The 19,646-nt window shown below is 38.5% G+C and overlaps 2 protein-coding genes across 2 annotated transcripts in view; both read right to left on the bottom strand.

The window, feature by feature from the left end:
* Nucleotides 1-14,794: 14,794 nt before the first annotated feature.
* Nucleotides 14,795-19,646, bottom strand: part of LOC135098455 (uncharacterized) — a 6,263-nt gene continuing 1,411 nt past the window's right edge. The window contains exons 4-7 of the mRNA XM_064000837.1: nucleotides 16,733-16,890; nucleotides 15,797-15,909; nucleotides 15,208-15,619; nucleotides 14,795-14,806 (exon numbers count right to left, since the gene is read on the bottom strand). Coding sequence (XP_063856907.1) covers nucleotides 14,795-14,806; nucleotides 15,208-15,619; nucleotides 15,797-15,909; nucleotides 16,733-16,890 — 695 coding nt within the window. The remainder of the gene's footprint in view (nucleotides 14,807-15,207; nucleotides 15,620-15,796; nucleotides 15,910-16,732; nucleotides 16,891-19,646) is intronic.
* LOC135098462 (proline-rich protein 2-like) overlaps nucleotides 19,570-19,646 on the bottom strand; it is a 37,459-nt gene continuing 37,382 nt past the window's right edge. The window contains exon 11 of the mRNA XM_064000856.1: nucleotides 19,570-19,646. This exon is cut by the window's right edge and continues 553 nt beyond it. The gene's annotated coding sequence lies outside the window, so the exon portion shown is untranslated.

The following is a 19,646-nucleotide window of genomic DNA, read 5'->3' as shown; positions in this document are numbered from 1 at the left end:
AATTAATTAATTAATTAATCAATTAGGTTAGGTTAGGTTAGGTTAGGTTAGGTTAGGTTAGGTTAAGTTAGGTTAGGTTAGGTTAGGTTAGGTTAGGTTAGGTTAGGTTAGGTTAGGTTAGGTTAGGTTAGGTTAGGTTAAGTTAGGTTAGGTTAGGTTAAATTAGGTTAGGTTAATTAATTAATTAATTAATTAATTAATTAATTAATTATTAATTAATTAATTAATTAATTAATTAATTAATTAATTAATTAATTAATTAATTATTAATTTAATTAATTAATTATTAAATTAATTAATTAAATTAATAAATAAATAAATTAATTAATTATTTAATTAATAAATAAATAATTAATTAATTAATTAATTAATTAATTATTAATTAATTAATTAATTAATTAATTAATTAATTATTAATTAATTAATTAATAATTAATTAATTAATTAATTAATTAATTAATTAATTTTAATTAATTAACTAACTAATAATTAATTAATTAATTAATTAATTAATTAATAATTAATTAATTAATAATTAATTAATTAATTAATTAATTATTAATTAAATAATTTATTGATTTATTTATTTATTAATTTAATTAATTAATTTATTAATTAATTAAATTATTAATTATTAATTAATTAATTAATTAATTAATTAATTAATTATTAATTAATTAATTAATTAATTAATTATTAAATAATTAAATAATTAATAATTAATTAATTAATTAATTAATAATTTAATAATTAATTAATTAATTTTAATTAATTTATTAAATAATTAATTAATTAATTAATTAATTATTTAAAAATTAATTAATTAATTAATTAATTAATTAATTAATAATTAATTAATTAATTAATTAATTAAAATTAATTAATTAATAAATAAATTAATTAATTAATTATTTAATAATTAATTAATTAATTAATTAATTAATTATTTAATAATTAATAAATCAATTAATTAATTAATTAATTATTAATTAATTAATTAATTAATTATTAATTAATTAATTAATTGATTAATTAATTATTTATTTATTTATTAATTAAATAATTAATTATTAATTAATTAATTTATTTATTATTAATTAATTAATTAATTAATTAATTTTAATTAATTAATTAATTAATTAATAACGATAACGATAACTATAACGGTATAGTTATCGTTATCGTTATCGTTATCGGTATCGGTATCGGTATCGTTATCGTTATCGTTATCGTTATCGTTATCGTCATCGTCATCGTCAGGTTAGGTTAGGTTAGGTTAGGTTAGGTTAGGTTAGGTTAGGTTAGGTTAGGTTAGGTTAGGTTAGGTTAGGTTAGGTTAAGTTAAGTTAAGTTAAGTTAAGTTAAGTTAGGTTAGGTTAGGTTAGGTTAGGTTAGGTTAGGTTAGGTTACGTTAGGTTAGGTTAGGTTAGGTTAGGTTAGGTTAGGTTAGGTTAGGTTAAGTTAGGTTAGGTTAGGTTAGGTTAGGTTAGGTTAGGTTAGGTTTGGTTAGGTTAGGTTAGGTTAGGTTAGGTTAGGTTAGGTTAGGTTAAGTTAGGTTAGGTTAGGTTAGGTTAGGTTAGGTTAGGTTAGGTCAGGTCAGGTTAGGTTAGGTTAGGTTAAGCGGTTGGGCTAGGTTAGCTTAGGTTAACCCTTTAAGGACCAAATTTATATCTACGTGTAGGAAAAATTTGATAATGAGTAAAATCAATTGATTGTATCGAACTTCATTGAAAGTAAACCTTAAGTTTCTACAAAACACATTTCTATAATATATTAATGTATTGGTTCAAAAATGGACCATTGGTCATTTTGACCTTGGAAAACCAATTTATTTCAGAAATGAATTTTTACATTGTTGTGCCTCTATAATCCTTATAAAATAACAAAACTTTCCTACAGATAACTTGTAAGCAATAGACAATACAGTATACAATACACAGCCATTTAGAATTGATGTTTTGATTGTGTTTTTCTTTACAGAAAGTACCTATTTTGTGTGAAACTCAATGAAGCAATTTCTTTCTTTATTTAAGCAAAGTGCAACATTGCATTTGCAGCAGTATGTGTAGTGCTGGAAAATTAATTATGTATATTTCTACTTTTTTTCCTAGATTAAGGCCCATGTAATGTGCGGGGATGACCAGAGTCTCAGTACCATGTGACTAACCGCCCCCCCCTTCCCCTCCTCTCCTCAGTGTTCTTTTGTCCTTGCTTTCCCCCCCCCCCCTCTCAGCGTCACTGTGTTGACCACTTCTATAACAAAATTTACCCCGTGAATAAACGTAATTTCTCTTGCTTGGCCAGGTTATAGAGGCGAATTTTTCACCTAATCGCCGAGAATGGGGAGCCTTGTCACTAACATTTTTCCTTATTTCTTCCCTGCTATGCTTATTTATACATCTATACTGCGTTCATACATAGATTATACATTGATACATGTACCCTGAGTTCCTGTGCATGTAAAAATGTGTTTATAGTAGGAAAAATAACAAGATAATCTTTCCATATTTTTCCTTCTTTTCCCCGCCCTCACCAAAACATCGGTGCCATTCTTTTTTTCATTGTTTCTCCTTATTCACGCCCATAGGTGAATTATTCATTTATACATCTACTATTCACATCCCAGCCCAATAGTCCTAGTCTGTAGTTAAATAAGATAGTTTGTGTTAGTCAGCGTCACCTGTGCCTGCATCTCCATCCCCCTCCTCTCTGTCATCCCAGACTGACAATATTAACCTTTATGCTAATTTCTCCTCACCTACGCTTATTTATATGCCAATATACTGTTCATACATAGTTCATACATACATACATTTACTATTCATGTCTCGGTTTAATAGTCTAAGCCTGTCATGAAATAGTATTGGTTTCATTGTGTCATCTCCGTCCTCTCATCAGGCGGCCTCTCGTTATAATTTTTGCTAGTTTCTCGTCATCACCGCTTACCCATAGTTCCATACCGCTTCCATATATAGATTATATATCCATACATCTACCCTCTTCCCCAGTACATGTAGATATTTAGCAGTAGTGAGAAAAATGCAAGTTAACTCTGCCCACCTCACCCTGCCAAAACATTGCTTTCAAATTTCCTTTTTTTAATTTTTTTTTTCATTTCTCCGTACATAAGGGGAATGACATGTCCAATACAACACCCATACATAGAAAATGCATTTATATATTTGTCATGTGTCTCTGTATATATAGATTTGTACCTGTAATGATAAAATTATGAATGTATGCCTTAGGTCTGGCAGGTTAATGAATCTTCAGTTTGTTTTCTTAATTTCTTCATGTCACTATACCACAGCACTGTACCCTATGGTGCTAGTGGTGCAGGAAGGCCTTGTCTACCTTCACCACAAGCCACTGTACCATGCATCACTGTACCTTGAAACTGTACCACAAAAACTTAACCTAACTGGCCTTCACTTGAAAAAAAAGATATCGTTTTTTTTCTCGTGTGGTTAATATTTCAGTGCTACAGTACCACAGCACTGTACTCTATGGTGCTAATGGTGCAGGAAGGCCTTGTCTACCTGCACCATAAGCCACTGTACCATGCGTCACTGTACATTAAAACTGTACCCCAAAAACTTAACCTAACTGGCCCTCACTTAAAAAAAAATATATCGTTTTTTTTTTTCGTGTGCTTAATATTTCAGTGCTACAATACCACAGCACTGTACCCTATGGTGCTAATGGTGCAGGAAGGCCTTGTCTACCTGCACCATAAGCCACTGTACCATGCGTCACTGTACATTAAAACTGTACCCCAAAAACTTAACCTAACTGGCCCTCACTTAAAAAAATATATATCTTTTTTTTTCGTGTACGTAATATTTCAGTGCTACAATACCACAGCACTGTACCCTATGGTGATAATGGTGCAGGAAGGCCTTGTCTACCTTCACCATAAGCCACTGTACCATGCGTCACTGTATCTTAAAACTGTACCACAAAAACAACCTAACTGGCCCTCACCTGAAAAAAATATCTTTTTTTTTGTGTGTGTGCTTAATATTTCAGTGCTACAGTACCACAGCACTGTACTCTATGGTGCTTATGGTGCAGGAAGGACTTGTCTACCTTCACCACAAGCCACTGTACCATGCATCACTGTCCCTTGAAACTGTATCACAAAAACTTAACCTAACTAGCCTTCACTTGGAAAAAAAAGATATCGTTTTTTTTCGTGTGGTTAATATTTCAGTGCTACAGTATCACAGCACTGTAATCTATGGTGCTAATGGTGCAGGAAGGCCTTGTCTACCTGCACCATAAGCCACTGTACCATGCGTCACTGTACCTTAAAACTGTACCCCAAAAACTTAACCTAACTGGCCCTCACTTAAAAAAAAAATATATCGTTTTTTTTTTTTCGTGTGCTTAATATTTCACTGCTACAATACCACAGCACTGTACCCTATGGTGCTAATGGTGCAGGAAGGCCTTGTCTACCTTCACCATAAGCCACTGTACCATGCGTCACTGTACCTTAAAACTGTACCACAAAAACAACCTAACTGGCCCTCACCTGAAAAAAATTATCTTTTTTTTTGTGTGTGCTTAATATTTCAGTGCTACAGTACCACAACACTGTACTCTATGGTGCTAATGGTGCAGGAAGGACTTGTCTACCTTCACCACAAGCCACTGTACCATGCATAACTGTACCCTGAAACTGTATCACAAAAACTTAACCTAACTAGCCTTCACTTGGAAAAAAAAAATATCGTTTTTTTTTTCGTGTGGTTAATATTTCAGTGCTTCAGTACCACAGCACTCATCTATGGTGCTAATGGTGCAGGAAGGCCTTCTCTACCTGCACCATAAGCCACTGTACCATGCGTCACTGTACCTTAAAACTGTACCACAAAAACTTAACCTAACTGGCCCTCACTTAAAAAAAAATATCGTTTTTTTTTCGTGTGCTTAATATTTCAGTGCTACAATACCACAGCACTGTACCCTATGGTGCTAATGGTGCAGGAAGGCCTTGTCTACCTTCACCATAAGCCACTGTACCATGCGTCACTGTACCTTAAAACTGTACCACAAAAACAACCTAACTGGCCCTCACCTGAAAAAAATTATCTTTTTTTTTTGTTTGTGCTTAATATTTCAGTGCTACAGTACCACAGCACTGTACTCTATGGTGCTAATGGTGCAGGAAGGACTTGTCTACCTTCACCACAAGCCACTGTACCATGCATCACTGTACCTTGAAACTGTATCACAAAAACTTAACCTAACTAGCCTTCACTTGGAAAAAAAAGATATCGTTTTTTTTTTCGTGTGGTTAATATTTCAGTGCTACAGTACCACAGCACTGTAATCTATGGTGCTAATGGTGCAGGAAGGCCTTGTCTACCTGCACCATAAGCCACTGTACCATGCGTCACTGTACATTAAAACTGTACCCCAAAATCTTAACCTAACTGGCCCTCAATTAAAAAAAAATATATCGTTTTTTTTTCGTGTGCTTAATATTTCAGTGCTACAGTACCACAGCACTGTACCCTATGGTGCTAATGGTGCAGGGATGCCTTGTCTACCTTCACCATAAGCCACTGTACCATGCGTCACTGTACCTTAAAACTGTACCACAAAAACAACCTAACTGGCCCTCACCTGAAAAAAATTATCTTTTTTTTTTGTGTGTGCTTAATATTCCAGTGCTACAGTACAACAGCAATGTACTCTATGGTGCTAATGGTGCAGTAAGGACTTGTCTACCTTCACCATAAGCCACTGTACAATGCGTCACTGTACCTTAAAACTGTACCACAAAAACAACCTAACTGGCCCTCACCTGAAAAAAAATATCTTTTTTTTTTTGTGTGTGTGCTTAATATTTCTGTGCTACAGTACCACAGCACTGTACTCTATGGTGCTAATGGTGCAGGAAGACCTTGTCTACCTTCACCACAAGCCACGGTACCATGCATCACTGTACCTTGAAACTGTATCACAAAAACTTAACCTTACTAGCCTTCACTTGAAAAAAAAGATGTTTTTTTTTTCGTGTGGTTAATATTTCAGTGCTACAGTACCACAGCACTGTACTCTATGGTGCTAATGGTGCAGGAAGCCCTTGTCTACCTGCACCATAAGCCACTGTACCATGCATCACTGTACATTAAAACTGTACCTCAAAAACTTAACCTAACTGGCCCTCACTTAAAAAAAAAATATATCGTTTTTTTTTCGTGTGCTTAATATTTCAGTGCTACAATACCACAACACTGTACTTTATGATGCTAATAGTGCAGGAAGGCCTTGTCTACCTTCACCATAAGCCACTGTACCATGCGTCACTGTACCTTAAAACTGTACCACAAAAACAACCTAACTGGCTCTCACCTGAAAAAAAAATCTTTTTTTGTGTGTGTGAGCTTAATATTTCACTGCTACAATACCACAGCACTGTACCCTATGGTGATAATGGTGCAGGAAGGCCTTGTCTACCTTCACCATAAGCCACTGTACCATGCGTCACTGTACCTTAAAACTGTACCACAAAAACAACCTAACTGGCCCTCACCTGAAAAAAATTATCTTTTTTTTTTGTGTGTGTGCTTAATATTTCAGTGCTACAGTACCACAGCACTGTACTCTATGGTGCTAATGGTGCAGGAAGGACTTGTCTACCTTCACCACAAGCCACTGTACCATGCATCACTGTACCCTAAAACTGTATCACAAAAACTTAACCTAACTAGCCTTCACTAGGAAAAAAAAAATATCGTTTTTTTTTTCGTGTGGTTAATATTTCAGTGCTACAGTACCACAGCACTGTCATCTATGGTGCTAATGGTGCAGGAAGGCCTTCTCTACCTGCACCATAAGCCACTGTACCATGCGTCACTGTAACTTAAAACTGTACCACAAAAACTTAACCTAACTGGCCCTCACTTAAAAAAAAATATCGTTTTTTTTTTCGTGTGCTTAATATTTCAGTGCTACAATACCACAGCACTGTACCCTATGGTGCTAATGGTGCAGGAAAGCCTTGTCTACCTTCACCATAAGCCACTGTACCATGTGTCACTGTACCTTAAAACTGTACCACAAAAAAGAACCTAACTGGCCCTCACCTGAAAAAAAATATCTTTTTTTTTGTGTGTGTTCTTAATATTTCTGTGCTACAGTACCACAGCACTGTACTCTATGGTGCTAATGGTGCAGGAAGGCCTTGTCTACCTTCACCACAAGCCACTGTACCATGCATCACTGTACCTTGAAACTGTACCACAAAAACTTAACCTAACTGGCCTTCACTTGAAAAAAAAGATATCGTTTTTTTTTTCGTGTGGTTAATATTTCAGTGCTACAGTACCACAGCACTGTACGAGTACTCTATGGTGCTAATGGTGCAGGAAGGCCTTGTCTACCTGCACCATAAGCCACTGTACCATGCGTCACTGTACCTTAAAACTGTACCACAAAAACTTAACCTAACTGGCCCTCACTTAAAAAAAAATATATCGTTTTTTTTTTTCGTGTGCTTTATATTTCAGTGCTACAATACCACAGCACTGTACCCTATGTTGCTAATGGTGCAGGAAGGCCTTGTCTACCTGCACCATAAGCCACTGTACCATGCGTCACTGTACATTAAAACTGTACCCGAAAAACTTAACCTAACTCTCCCTCACTTAAAAAAATATATATCGTTTTTTTTTTCGTGTACGTAATATTTTAGTGCTACAATACCACAGCACTGTACCCTATGGTGATAATGGTGCAGGAAGGCCTTGTCTACCTTCACCATAAGCCACTGTACCATGCGTCACTGTATCTTAAAACTGTACCACAAAAACAACCTAACTGGCCCTCACCTGAAAAAAATATCTTTTTTTTTGTGTGTGTGCTTAATATTTCAGTGCTACAGTACCACAGCACTGTACTCTATGGTGCTTATGGTGCAGGAAGGACTTGTCTACCTTCACCACAAGCCACTGTACCATGCATCACTGTCCCTCGAAACTGTATCACAAAAACTTAACCTAACTAGCCTTCACTTGGAAAAAAAAGATATCGTTTTTTTGTCGTGTGGTTAATATTTCAGTGCTACAGTATCACAGCACTGTAATCTATGGTGCTAATGGTGCAGGAAGGCCTTGTCTACCTGCACCATAAGCCACTGTACCATGCGTCACTGTACCTTAAAACTGTACCCCAAAAACTTAACCTAACTGGCCCTCACTTAAAAAAAAATATATCGTTTTTTTTTTTCGTGTGCTTAATATTTCACTGCTACAATACCACAGCACTGTATCCTATGGTGCTAATGGTGCAGGAAGGCCTTGTCTACCTTCACCATAAGCCACTGTACCATGCGTCACTGTACCTTAAAACTGTACCACAAAAACAACCTAACTGGCCCTCACCTGAAAAAAATTATCTTTTTTTTTTGTGTGTGTGCTTAATATTTCAGTGCTACAGTACCACAGCACTGTACTCTATGGTGCTAATGGTGCAGGAAGGACTTGTCTACCTTCACCACAAGCCACTGTACCATGCATCACTGTACCCTAAAACTGTATCACAAAAACTTAACCTAACTAGCCTTCACTTGGAAAAAAAAAATATCGTTTTTTTTTTCGTGTGGTTAATATTTCAGTGCTACAGTACCACAGCACTGTCATCTATGGTGCTAATGGTGCAGGAAGGCCTTCTCTACCTGCACCATAAGCCACTGTACCATGCGTCACTATAACTTAAAACTGTACCACAAAAACTTAACCTAACTGGCCCTCACTTAAAAAAAAATATCGTTTTTTTTTTTCGTGTGCTTAATATTTCAGTGCTACAATACCACAGCACTGTACCCTATGGTGCTAATGGTGTAGGAAGGCCTTGTCTACCTTCACCATAAGCCACTGTACCATGCATCACTGTACCTTAAAACTGTACCACAAAAACAACCTAACTGGCCCTCACCTGAAAAAAAATTCTTTTTTTTTTGTGTGTGCTTAATATTTCAGTGCTACAGTACCACAGCACTGTACTCTATGGTGCTAATGGTGCAGGAAGGACTTGTCTACCTTCACTACAAGCCACTGTACCATGCATCACTGTACCTTGAAACTGTATCACAAAAACTTAACCTAACTAGCCTTCACTTGGAAAAAAAAGATATCGTTTTTTTTTCCGTGTGGTTAATATTTCAGTGCTACAATACCACAGCACTGTAATCTATGGTGCTAATGGTGCAGGAAGGCCTTGTCTACCTGCACCATAAGCCACTGTACCATGCGTCACTGTACATTAAAACTGTACCCCAAAATCTTAACCTAACTGGCCCTCACTTAAAAAAAAATATATCGTTTTTTTTTCGTGTGCTTAATATTTCAGTGCTACAGTACCACAGCACTGTACCCTATGGTGCTAATGGTGCAGGGATGCCTTGTCTACCTTCACCATAAGCCACTGTACCATGCGTCACTGTACCTTAAAACTGTACCACAAAAACAACCTAACTGGCCCTCACCTGAAAAAAAATTATCTTTTTTTTTTGTGTGCTTAATATTCCAGTGCTACAGTACAACAGCAATGTACTCTATGGTGCTAATGGTGCAGTAAGGACTTGTCTACCTTCACCATAAGCCACTGTACCATGCGTCACTGTACCTTAAAACTGTACCACAAAAACAACCTAACTGGCCCTCACCTGAAAAAAAATATCTTTTTTTTTTGTGTGTGTGCTTAATATTTCTGTGCTACAGTACCACAGCACTGTACTCTATGGTGCTAATGGTGCAGGAAGACCTTGTCTACCTTCACCACAAGCCACGGTACCATGCATCACTGTACCTTGAAACTGTATCACAAAAACTTAACCTTACTAGCCTTCACTTGAAAAAAAAGATGTTTTTTTTTTCGTGTGGTTAATATTTCAGTGCTACAGTACCACAGCACTGTACTCTATGGTGCTAATGGTGCAGGAAGGCCTTGTCTACCTGCACCATAAGCCACTGTACCATGCATCACTGTACATTAAAAACTGTACCTCAAAAACTTAACCTAACTGGCCCTCACTTAAAAAAAAAATATATCGTTTTTTTTTTCGTGTGCTTAATATTTCAGTGCTACAATACCACAGCACTGTACTTTATGATGCTAATGGTGCAGGAAGGCCTTGTCTACCTTCACCATAAGCCACTGTACCATGCGTCACTGTACCTTAAAACTGTACCACAAAAACAACCTAACTGGCCCTCACCTGAAAAAAAAATCTTTTTTTGTGTGTGTGTGCTTAATATTTCAGTGCTACAGTACCACAGCACTGTACTCTATGGTGCTAATGGTGCAGGAAAGCCTTGTCTACCTTCACCATAAGCCACTGTACCATGTGTCACTGTACCTTAAAACTGTACCACAAAAACAACCTAACTGGCCCTCACCTGAAAAAAAATATCTTTTTTTTGTGTGTGTTCTTAATATTTCTGTGCTACAGTACCACAGCACTGTACTGTATGGTGCTAATGGTGCAGGAAGGCCTTGTCTACCTTCACCACAAGCCACTGTACCATGCATCACTGTACCTTGAAACTGTACCACAAAAACTTAACCTAACTGGCCTTCACTTGAAAAAAAAGATATCGTTTTTTTTTTCGTGTGGTTAATATTTCAGTGCTACAGTACCACAGCACTGTACTCTATGGTGCTAATGGTGCAGGAAGGCCTTGTCTACCTGCACCATAAGCCACTGTACCATGCGTCACTGTACATTAAAACTGTACCCCAAAAACTTAACCTAACTGGCCCTCACTTAAAAAAAAATATATCTTTTTTTTTTTCGTGTGCTTAATATTTCAGTGCTACAATACCACAGCACTGTACCCTATGGTGCTAATGGTGCAGGAAGGCCTTGTCTACCTGCACCATATGCCACTGTACCATGCGTCACTGTACATTAAAACTGTACCCCAAAAACTTAACCTAACTGGCCCTCACTTAAAAAAAAATATATCGTTTTTTTTTTCGTGTACGTAATATTTCAGTGCTACAATACCACAGCACTGTACCCTATGGTGATAATGGTGCAGGAAGGCCTTGTCTACCTTCACCATAAGCCACTGTACCATGCGTCACTGTACCTTAAAACTGTATTCCTGGTGATACGCTATTGTTCTGAGTGGATAGATATTCATATTTTTCGTTCTTTTTGTTGGTTCTCTCCACGTGAATTAGTGCAACCACCTGGTTCGAGTTCACCGTGTGAGACTGTCCTCAGGTCTATACATACCTTTAGGTATAATTTTTTACTTATTTATTTATTCTCCGGTCTCCCCCGCAATTCAGTGGTCGTGAAGATATCTCCATCGTAGTTTTTATGTAACTGAAGAGTACGCTACCTTTCTTTTGTATTTCTGAATTCCTTTTTTTTTTTTTATTATTCGGATTATTCCATTATCCATTAAAAATCTATATAAGTGTCAATATTTGTATTTCTTTTAATCCAGTGATAGAATTTGTAATTATCGTCTGCCACAAGGGAACATCACTCGTGGGCACTAACTGAAGGTAACTTTTTTATTATTATTTATATTATTATTTAAATCTCTTTTTTTTTCCGTGGTCACTAAACTGGTGGCAGCGGTGGGATTTATTTCGCAACTAACCGAAAGAGGTGGAGACTTGAAATAAGTGAATGAATGGGGAGATGTGCCTGAGGGGTGTGTATAGACCTGAGGGATATAATTGCAGGCAGTGGTGGCTACCGATATGTGTTGACTATCGTAGATCACTTTAGCCGATTTGTGAAGTTCTATCCACTCAAAAACAAACTATCAGAGGGAATTGTAGAGGCGCTGCAGCAGTACATTACCGACTTCGGGACTCCTCACTCCATCGTCCTGGACAATGGGGGCGAGTTCACCTCCCAGATCTTCCAACAATTCTGCCAGCAACACCTCATCACCCTTTGTTACACCACTCCCTACCACCCGCAAGGGAACGCCATCACCGAACGACTCCATCGCACGCTCAAATCCATCTTGGCTTCCTTGTGCCGAGGTTACCCGCTACGGTGGCCTCGCCTACTCCCTGTGTGTCAGGCCACTATGAATGCCGCCGTCCATACCAGTATCGCCCAACAACCTTTCTTCGCGTTTTTCTCCCGGCATGCGCCCCGAGTTGTGGGTGCCAGGCTACCCGCAGTTGATGGTGACGAGCAAGACGTGGATGTGGTCCGCCGGCAGATCCGGGAAACACGCGAGAAAATGACTCGGAAATACCGTAATGCGGCCAACAGGAAACGCAAGGAGCAGAAGGTAGACATTGGGGCGTTGGTGTGGGTGAAGCGAGAGACTACAGAGTCAGGAGTGTGTAAGAAACTGTGTGTTCGTTGGGACGACCCATATAAGGTGGTGGGAGTTTTAAGAGCAGGCGGTGGTTATGTGGTGAAAGACCCTTTCTCGGGAAAGATGGTGCAAAGAGCGGCAGAAAAGATCAAACAGTTTCACAGTGAGGAAGAGTACGTAGTTGCGGCTCAAGACACAGTGTTCCAACCTGATATAGAAACTGAAGTGTTACCGCCTAGAGTGCGTAACCGTCCCAGACGCTATATTGAGGAATGTTAATGTCGCTGGAAGAACGGTATAGAAAAGAGCAGAGTGCTTGGGGTAAATAGAGTCCCCCCCCCTTACTTTTGCATGGTCTGGCTGGACTGGTTGTAATGAATCGTGGTATGACGGGTATGGGTACTATGTGAGAGGTGATGTAAGAATTTGAGAAGGAATAAGGAACCACTTTAATTCGCAGACTACTACTGCACTCAACAACCCGTTCGGGCCATACTGTGGTGGTTTACTTCAGGACGTGGCGAGCGCTTCGCGTAATCATCTGTAGTGTCTCGTGGTGTGAGTGAATGTGTGGATGAGTAAATGACTGTTCGAGTGGAAGGAACCGAGTACTGGGGTGGCCGAATCTCGTTTCAGAGAGTGACAGAGTGACTTAAGGTTAAGTCCTCACACCACAGGAGGTCAAGAGGCTGGTTGGGGTGGAATTTCTTTTCTTTTTCCTTGAGATGAGAGAAAGAGCCGAGTTATGTCTCCAAGGGACATTGTGGTGATATGGCCCACAAGCCATTGTATGGGAGAGAATGTCAGAATTATTTCCCGACAGAGATCACGTGCAGTTCGTCAGCCTGGCTTGGTTGTGTGGTGGTGAGGGGAGGTTCTAATTACTCGGATGTGAAGGTGTTATTTTATTTTTTTTTTTGGTAAGGAGAAAAAAGAGGTGAAAAATTCTAGAACGGATGAAAGGCTCGTGTAGTGCTGGGAAATTAATTATGTATATTTCTATTTTTTTCCTAGGCTAAGGCCCATGTAATGTGCGAGGATGACCAGAATCTCAGTACCATGTGACTAACCCCCCCCCCCTTCCCCTCCTCAGTGTCCTTTTGTCCTTGCTTTTTCCCCCCCCCTCTCAGCGTCACTGTGTTGACCACTTCTATAACAAATTTACCCCGTGAATAAACGTAATTTCTCCTGCTTGGCCAGGTTATAGAGGCGAATTTTTCACCTAATCCCAGAGAATGGGGAGCCCTTAATACGATAAAATTAATTCTATAATGGTAAGGTCTTAAACCAGCTCAAACAAATCCCAGATAATTACGCCGTGCCAATGAGGTTGACGAATCTAATAAGTCTTCTTTGCTTCGCTGTCCTGTTACCCCTGTTGCTACGCAAGCCAGGAAGAGATACCAGACATTGACTAATTCCCCAATTGATTTCAAAAGTCCATTGAATTAAACTTCTTAAAGTAACAACTTTAAAGTAAACAGTAACTTAATTATTCATATTTTTCATCCCTGAACTCACAACCTAGTCGCCCCCCCCCACTAAAAACAAAATTATAACTCTTAATAAATTTCCCCATTGGAAACCTTTATCCTTAGTTTCCCGCCGATTTCCTCACAAGCAAAGCCAGTCTCTCTCGGATTCTCCTCAGACCCTCTCGGATTCTCCTCAGATATTCCTGTTGATAAACGGTTTTCTGAGTGGATAGATATTCGCATTTTTTCGTTCTTTTTTGTTGGTTTTCTCCACGGGACTAGTGAAACCACCTGGTTCGAGATCACCGTGTGAGACTGTCCTCAGGTCTATACGTACTTTTTGGGTATATATTTGTTATTTATTTATTTATTCTCTGGTCTCCCCCACAACTCAGTAGTCGCGAAAATATCTCCATCGTAGTTTTTATGTAATTGAAGAATACGCTACCATTTATTTTGTATTTCTGAATTATGTAACTGAAGAGTACGCTATCATTTATTTTGTATTTCTGAATTATGTAATTGAAGAATACGCTACCATTTATTTTGTATTTCTGAATTCCTTTCTTTTTATTATTATTATTCGGTTTATTCCATTATCAATTAAAAATCTATAAAAGTGTCAATATTTCTATTTCTTTTAATCCAGTGATAGGATTTGTAATTATCGTGTGCCACAAGGGAACATCACACCCCTTAGAGGGCACTAAATATGTGTTTGGCCTTCCTTTACAATTTGGTAGCTTGCAACGAGGTCTTTCCTTCGTCTCAACAATCTTGGGCCAGTGGCCAATTCCATCTTTTGTGATGTCAACGCTTGGAATTGGTTTTGTTGCATGACCTCTCTTTTTTTTTTCCTCGTGCTCTGTCTCAAGACTGCTGGAGCGTGGTCTTCCCACACCGGGTCTTTTCAGGGGGTCTTTGTTTTGGCGTAGGAGAGAATATGCCACCTTCAACTTGAATGCCTGCAACTGAAGTTGCGATTTTTTTGACACCCCTATTGCACTAGCCTCCCTCCTGTAGAGAAGCCATGAATTTACTATTGTGACATCAAGAAAGTGGAAAACAAGTTTATGGTAGTACTTGTGAGACCTTATGTGGATTCTATATAAGGCAATCAACGAATCCAGAAGATCAACCCCTCCCATTTCCTCATTATAGGTTTTGACTATTTTGGGGCAAGGAATTTCAACAATCTCCTTCCTTTTCTTGTCATACCTCTTACATGTTCCCAAAGGTTGAGCAGATGAAAAGCTTGTGAGGAGAGTCACACAACGATTGTCTACCCATTTCATTGCACGTAACTCTACTCCATCGTAAGTTGTGCTTACCTCTACATGAGACCCCCTTTGCTTTTTCAACATTTCCTTATCTGTAGGCAGAACATTTCCTATCCCTTTCAGTCTGTTTTGTCTCACAGTACCCAGAGAGTAGATCTGCTTCGTTGCTAAATGAGCCATTAGTTTAGGAGATGTGAACCAATTGTCATGGTATAACAAATGGTTTGCATTTACTGGGATTGTGCGCGCCAACTGCAGAACTATATTGGATGATGGACCCAGATCCGGTTCACCTTGGACTGGCTTTAGGGGCCCATCATAAACATGCAAGTCATTCAAGATCCCAGAGGTATCACACAAAGCAAATACCTTGAAACCCCATTTGTGTGGTTTGGATGGGATGTACTGCTTTAGGTAAGAATTTCCTTTCAAGGGAACAATCATTTCATCAATGCAGCACATTTGTTGCATTGGGATGCTGCGAAATTTTGATTGCAAATGGTCAAGTACTGGGCGAACCTTGAAAAGCCTGTCAGCATTGGGACCAGTCCTGTCAGGTGCCTGAGTGTTGTCATTGAAATGTAGAGAGCTTTTTATTTCTTCCCATCGCCTTCTACTGAAAACTTTGGATACGGAATCGAATTCCAGCACCCCACTCCAATAAAGCCTAGTGTTAGATATTTTGAACAAGGACATAAGAAAGACAGTCCCTAGAAATTGTTCCAACTCATCTTTATCCAGCTTCAGAGGCTTGTTTACATTTTGTTGTGTTGCATACAAATTGCTTTGTGTCACAATCAACTTTAAACCTGCCTCCATAGAACTGTGACGTGTCCATATCTGAGGAAACAGAATGACCCACTGGTACATTTTTGAACCATTTAAAAACACCTTTTTACATTACAGTAATATAATCCAAAGTCAGGCCAACATTATAAACACATTCTACTGAATATATGGGATATATCATAATTTTTGTAGTGACCTGGCTTACCTATGAGTCGTCCAAAAAAATCGTTGAAAACGGAGGATCAGTCACTACGTCCTCCCCCTCTGGTGGTCACGAGTCAACTGCTGTTACACAGAAACAAGAGCTTTTTTTCCACATATCGTGTGAGTGATGTTTTCTGATGTGGTGCAAAAATGTACCACCGGACGGACACGCCTCTACAAGGGAATTTCATCCAAGGAAAAGCACGCTTTTGAAGTGGTTCATAATTGTTCCAATGGTCCTTATAGGGTTAAGCGGTTGGGTTGGGTTAGGTTAGATTAACACGTTTACCGCCGTATGTACCACCGATGGTACATTTCGTACCTTCAGTAACCGCCACATGTACCACCGGTGGTACATTAATGAGTTTTTTTTTCCTTCCTTTTCAATCAGTATTTCTAACAATACAATAATTAATAATTAATCCCTGTCAATTATGCAATCAACACTGTGAATTTGATGGTCTGAATTCAGGGTGAGTAGTTTTTCCTTTAACTTTGCTGTCACGCCAGCCTTTCTACCAACCATTTGAGATGCTCCATCTGTTGTCAGACTCACAGTTTTCTTCCAGTCAACACCTATCCTATCAAGTGCACCAGTCAAACTCACAAATATATCATCCCCTGTTGTTGTTCCTTTCATTGGTACTAATTCCACAAATTCTTCACTTACCTGCATATTTTCATCAACACCACGTATGAACACTGCTGCTAGTTGAGCTATGTCAGTAATGTCTGTACTTTCATCGATTGCTACAGAAAATGCTACAAATTTAGCAACTTTTTCTTTGAGCTGACTATTAAGATTTTCTGACAGTTCATTTACTCTTTCTGCAACTGTATTTCTTGAAAGGCTTATGTTTGCAAATGATCTACGTTTTTCGGGGCAAATATCTTCTGCGGCCGTCGTCGTGCATTTCTTTATAAAGTCCCCTTCTGAAAATGGTTTCGATGACGCAGCTATTTCCCGTGCAATCCTATAACTTGCCCGTACTGCAGTGTCGCTGGCTTCGTGAACACGCTGATACACTGACTGCTGCCTTTTGAGAGACTGTTCTAGCGTCTTTACTTTTTCTTCGCAAAGTTTTCCACTATACACATCATACTTTGAAGCATGAGTGCTTGTGTAATGTCGCCGAATGTTATATTCTTTTGACACCGCTATAATTTGGTTGCAAATCAAACAAGTTGGTTTTCCATTCACTTCAGCAAAAAATAAAGATATTTTCCACTTTTCCTGCATCACACGATGTTCTTCAGTAACTGTTCGCTTCTTGGAAATCATGATGAGATGATGTGCAGTAAGAGTCGCGCCAAAATCTGACGCTGTGACGCTCTCGAAGGACAAAGCAGGACTCGAGTCGGAGGCCGATTCTCGGTGAGACGGAGGAATGACGAGTTATGGTCACGTCTAACACGTGTATATTACGGAGCAGGGCCCGTACGACTACGTGTATTCTCGTCACCTATAGTCACTGGCTTTGGAACGCAGTCCTCGAGACGAAATGGTCACATGATTTACGTAAAAATATATGAGAATAATTCGTTCACTACAAAACACGATAGAAAACTTGAAGCAGATGGTAAAGTTCCTGCTGGTGACATTGTGTTTGCAATCACTTACTTTAATTAAGAAAAATACTTTTAACAATAACACACACACACACACACACACACACAGAGAGAGAGAGAGAGAGAGAGAGAGAGAGAGAGAGAGAGAATGTTGGCGGGTGGCGGCGAGCCGGACACACACACACACACACACACTTGACGAGGTTGGGAGTTACTATACCACAGAGGAACATCACTGCCCAAAAAATATAATAGTATCTTTATATCTTTATATAATGACTTTAAAATGCAAAGGGCTGGCTGGCTTAATCATTCCTGTAAAAAGACCAACTGTAAGACTGAAATATGAGACGTGCCGCGGGCCGCACGTAGTAGTGTGGCGGGCCGCATGCGGTCATTTCGGATATCAATTAGTTCCTCTTCTTCGTGAGTGCTAAGTTGAGGCTTGTGTAAGGGATCGAGCACCAATGGATTTCTCAGCCAATCATAACTTTCAGTAGATATATTTGAAAAGTATTTTTCAATGCTCCTTTCTAGACTTGTAAGGTGGTCTGTAATGAGTGGAACAATGTCTGTGTTGTTTGCTGCAGCAGTCTTTTGAAACATGTCAATATTACCTTCACTTGACCTGTCTTTCCAAACCTTGATTTTTTCTTTCATTGACTGCATTTTATCAGTGCATGTTAACATATTTTCATTTCTCCCTTGCATACTTAAATTCACCTTGTTCAAATGCTCAAATATATCTGCCAAATAACATAATTTTGCATTCCAAATTTCGTCGGCCAGTAATTCGCAGAATTCTGTTTTCTCTTCCAGAGCAAAGAAAAGAAGAATTTCCTCTCTTAGTTCATGCACACGGGATAACACTCTGCCTCTTGACAATGACCGAACTTCCGTGTGGAGGAGAAGACCTTCGTGGGCAGATCCCATTTCTTCGCAAAGACTGGAAAATAATCTTGACTGCTTTGGTCTACTTTGAATAAAGTTCACCATTTTCACGACATTATCAAGAACAAATTTTAAATCTTGTCCAAGTGGTTTAGCAACAAGAGCTTCACGGTGCAAGAAACAATGTGTGGTAATCAGAAATGGATTTTCCTTCTTCACTAAAGACACAAAACCCTTTACTGACCCCACCATTGATGGACAACCATCTGTGCAAATTCCTACACATAATTTCCATTTAAGTCCATTTCTACCAAATATTCTGTCACTGTAGAAAATATTTCCTGTCCTGTTGTTTGACTTAGTTCTTTGCAGCACAAGAATTGCTCGGTTATTTTCTTATCATCGATGAAACGCATCAACACAAGTAACTGAGGTTTCCCTCCAATATCTGTTGATTCGTCCGCTTGTAAGGCAAACGTTTTATCTTTCACCAGTTCGCACACACTTTTCTCAATGTCAGATGACATATCCTTCATTCGTCTGCCAATCGTATCGTTTGAGAGAGGAATTTTTTTCACTTCTTTTTCAGCCTCGTCCCCAAACAAAGTTTTCACTACAGAACAGCAAGCTGGAAGAAAATAGGATTCTGCAATTGAATGGGGTCTCATTTCTTTTACTGATTGTTCTGCTACTAAGTAGCTTGCTTTCTGTGCCTTTTCTGCTACCTTCACTTTTTTCTCAAACCCAAGACTTTGTTGTTTGTTTTCTTTCAAGAGTCTCTTAAAGTAATATATAGGTTTCTGTGTCAGGTGACGATGCTTAGTTGATAAATGTCTCTTCATTTTCTGTGGAGTCATACATTCATTTGATAACTCCAAGCCACAAACAACACATTTTGGTTTAGGGCCATTTTCGCTATCACAGCAAGTGAATCCAAGTCCAAGGTAAAAGAGCCTTTCCTTCACCCTCCTCCCTTAACAAAATTCCAAATTAATATTGTCAGCTTTTTGTGAGAGAGAGAGAGAGAGAGAGAGAGAGAGAGAGAGAGAGAGAGAGAGAGAGAGAGAGAGAGAGAGAGAGAGAGAGAGAGAGAGAGAGAGAGAGAGAGAGAGAGAGAGAGAGAG

Source organism: Scylla paramamosain, unplaced genomic scaffold, assembly GCF_035594125.1.
Source record: "Scylla paramamosain isolate STU-SP2022 unplaced genomic scaffold, ASM3559412v1 Contig65, whole genome shotgun sequence".
In the NCBI taxonomy this organism is placed as follows: Eukaryota; Metazoa; Arthropoda; class Malacostraca; order Decapoda; family Portunidae; genus Scylla; species Scylla paramamosain.
The sequence above is the reverse complement of the archived record's forward strand: the minus strand, read 5'-3'. Positions and strand labels throughout refer to the sequence as shown.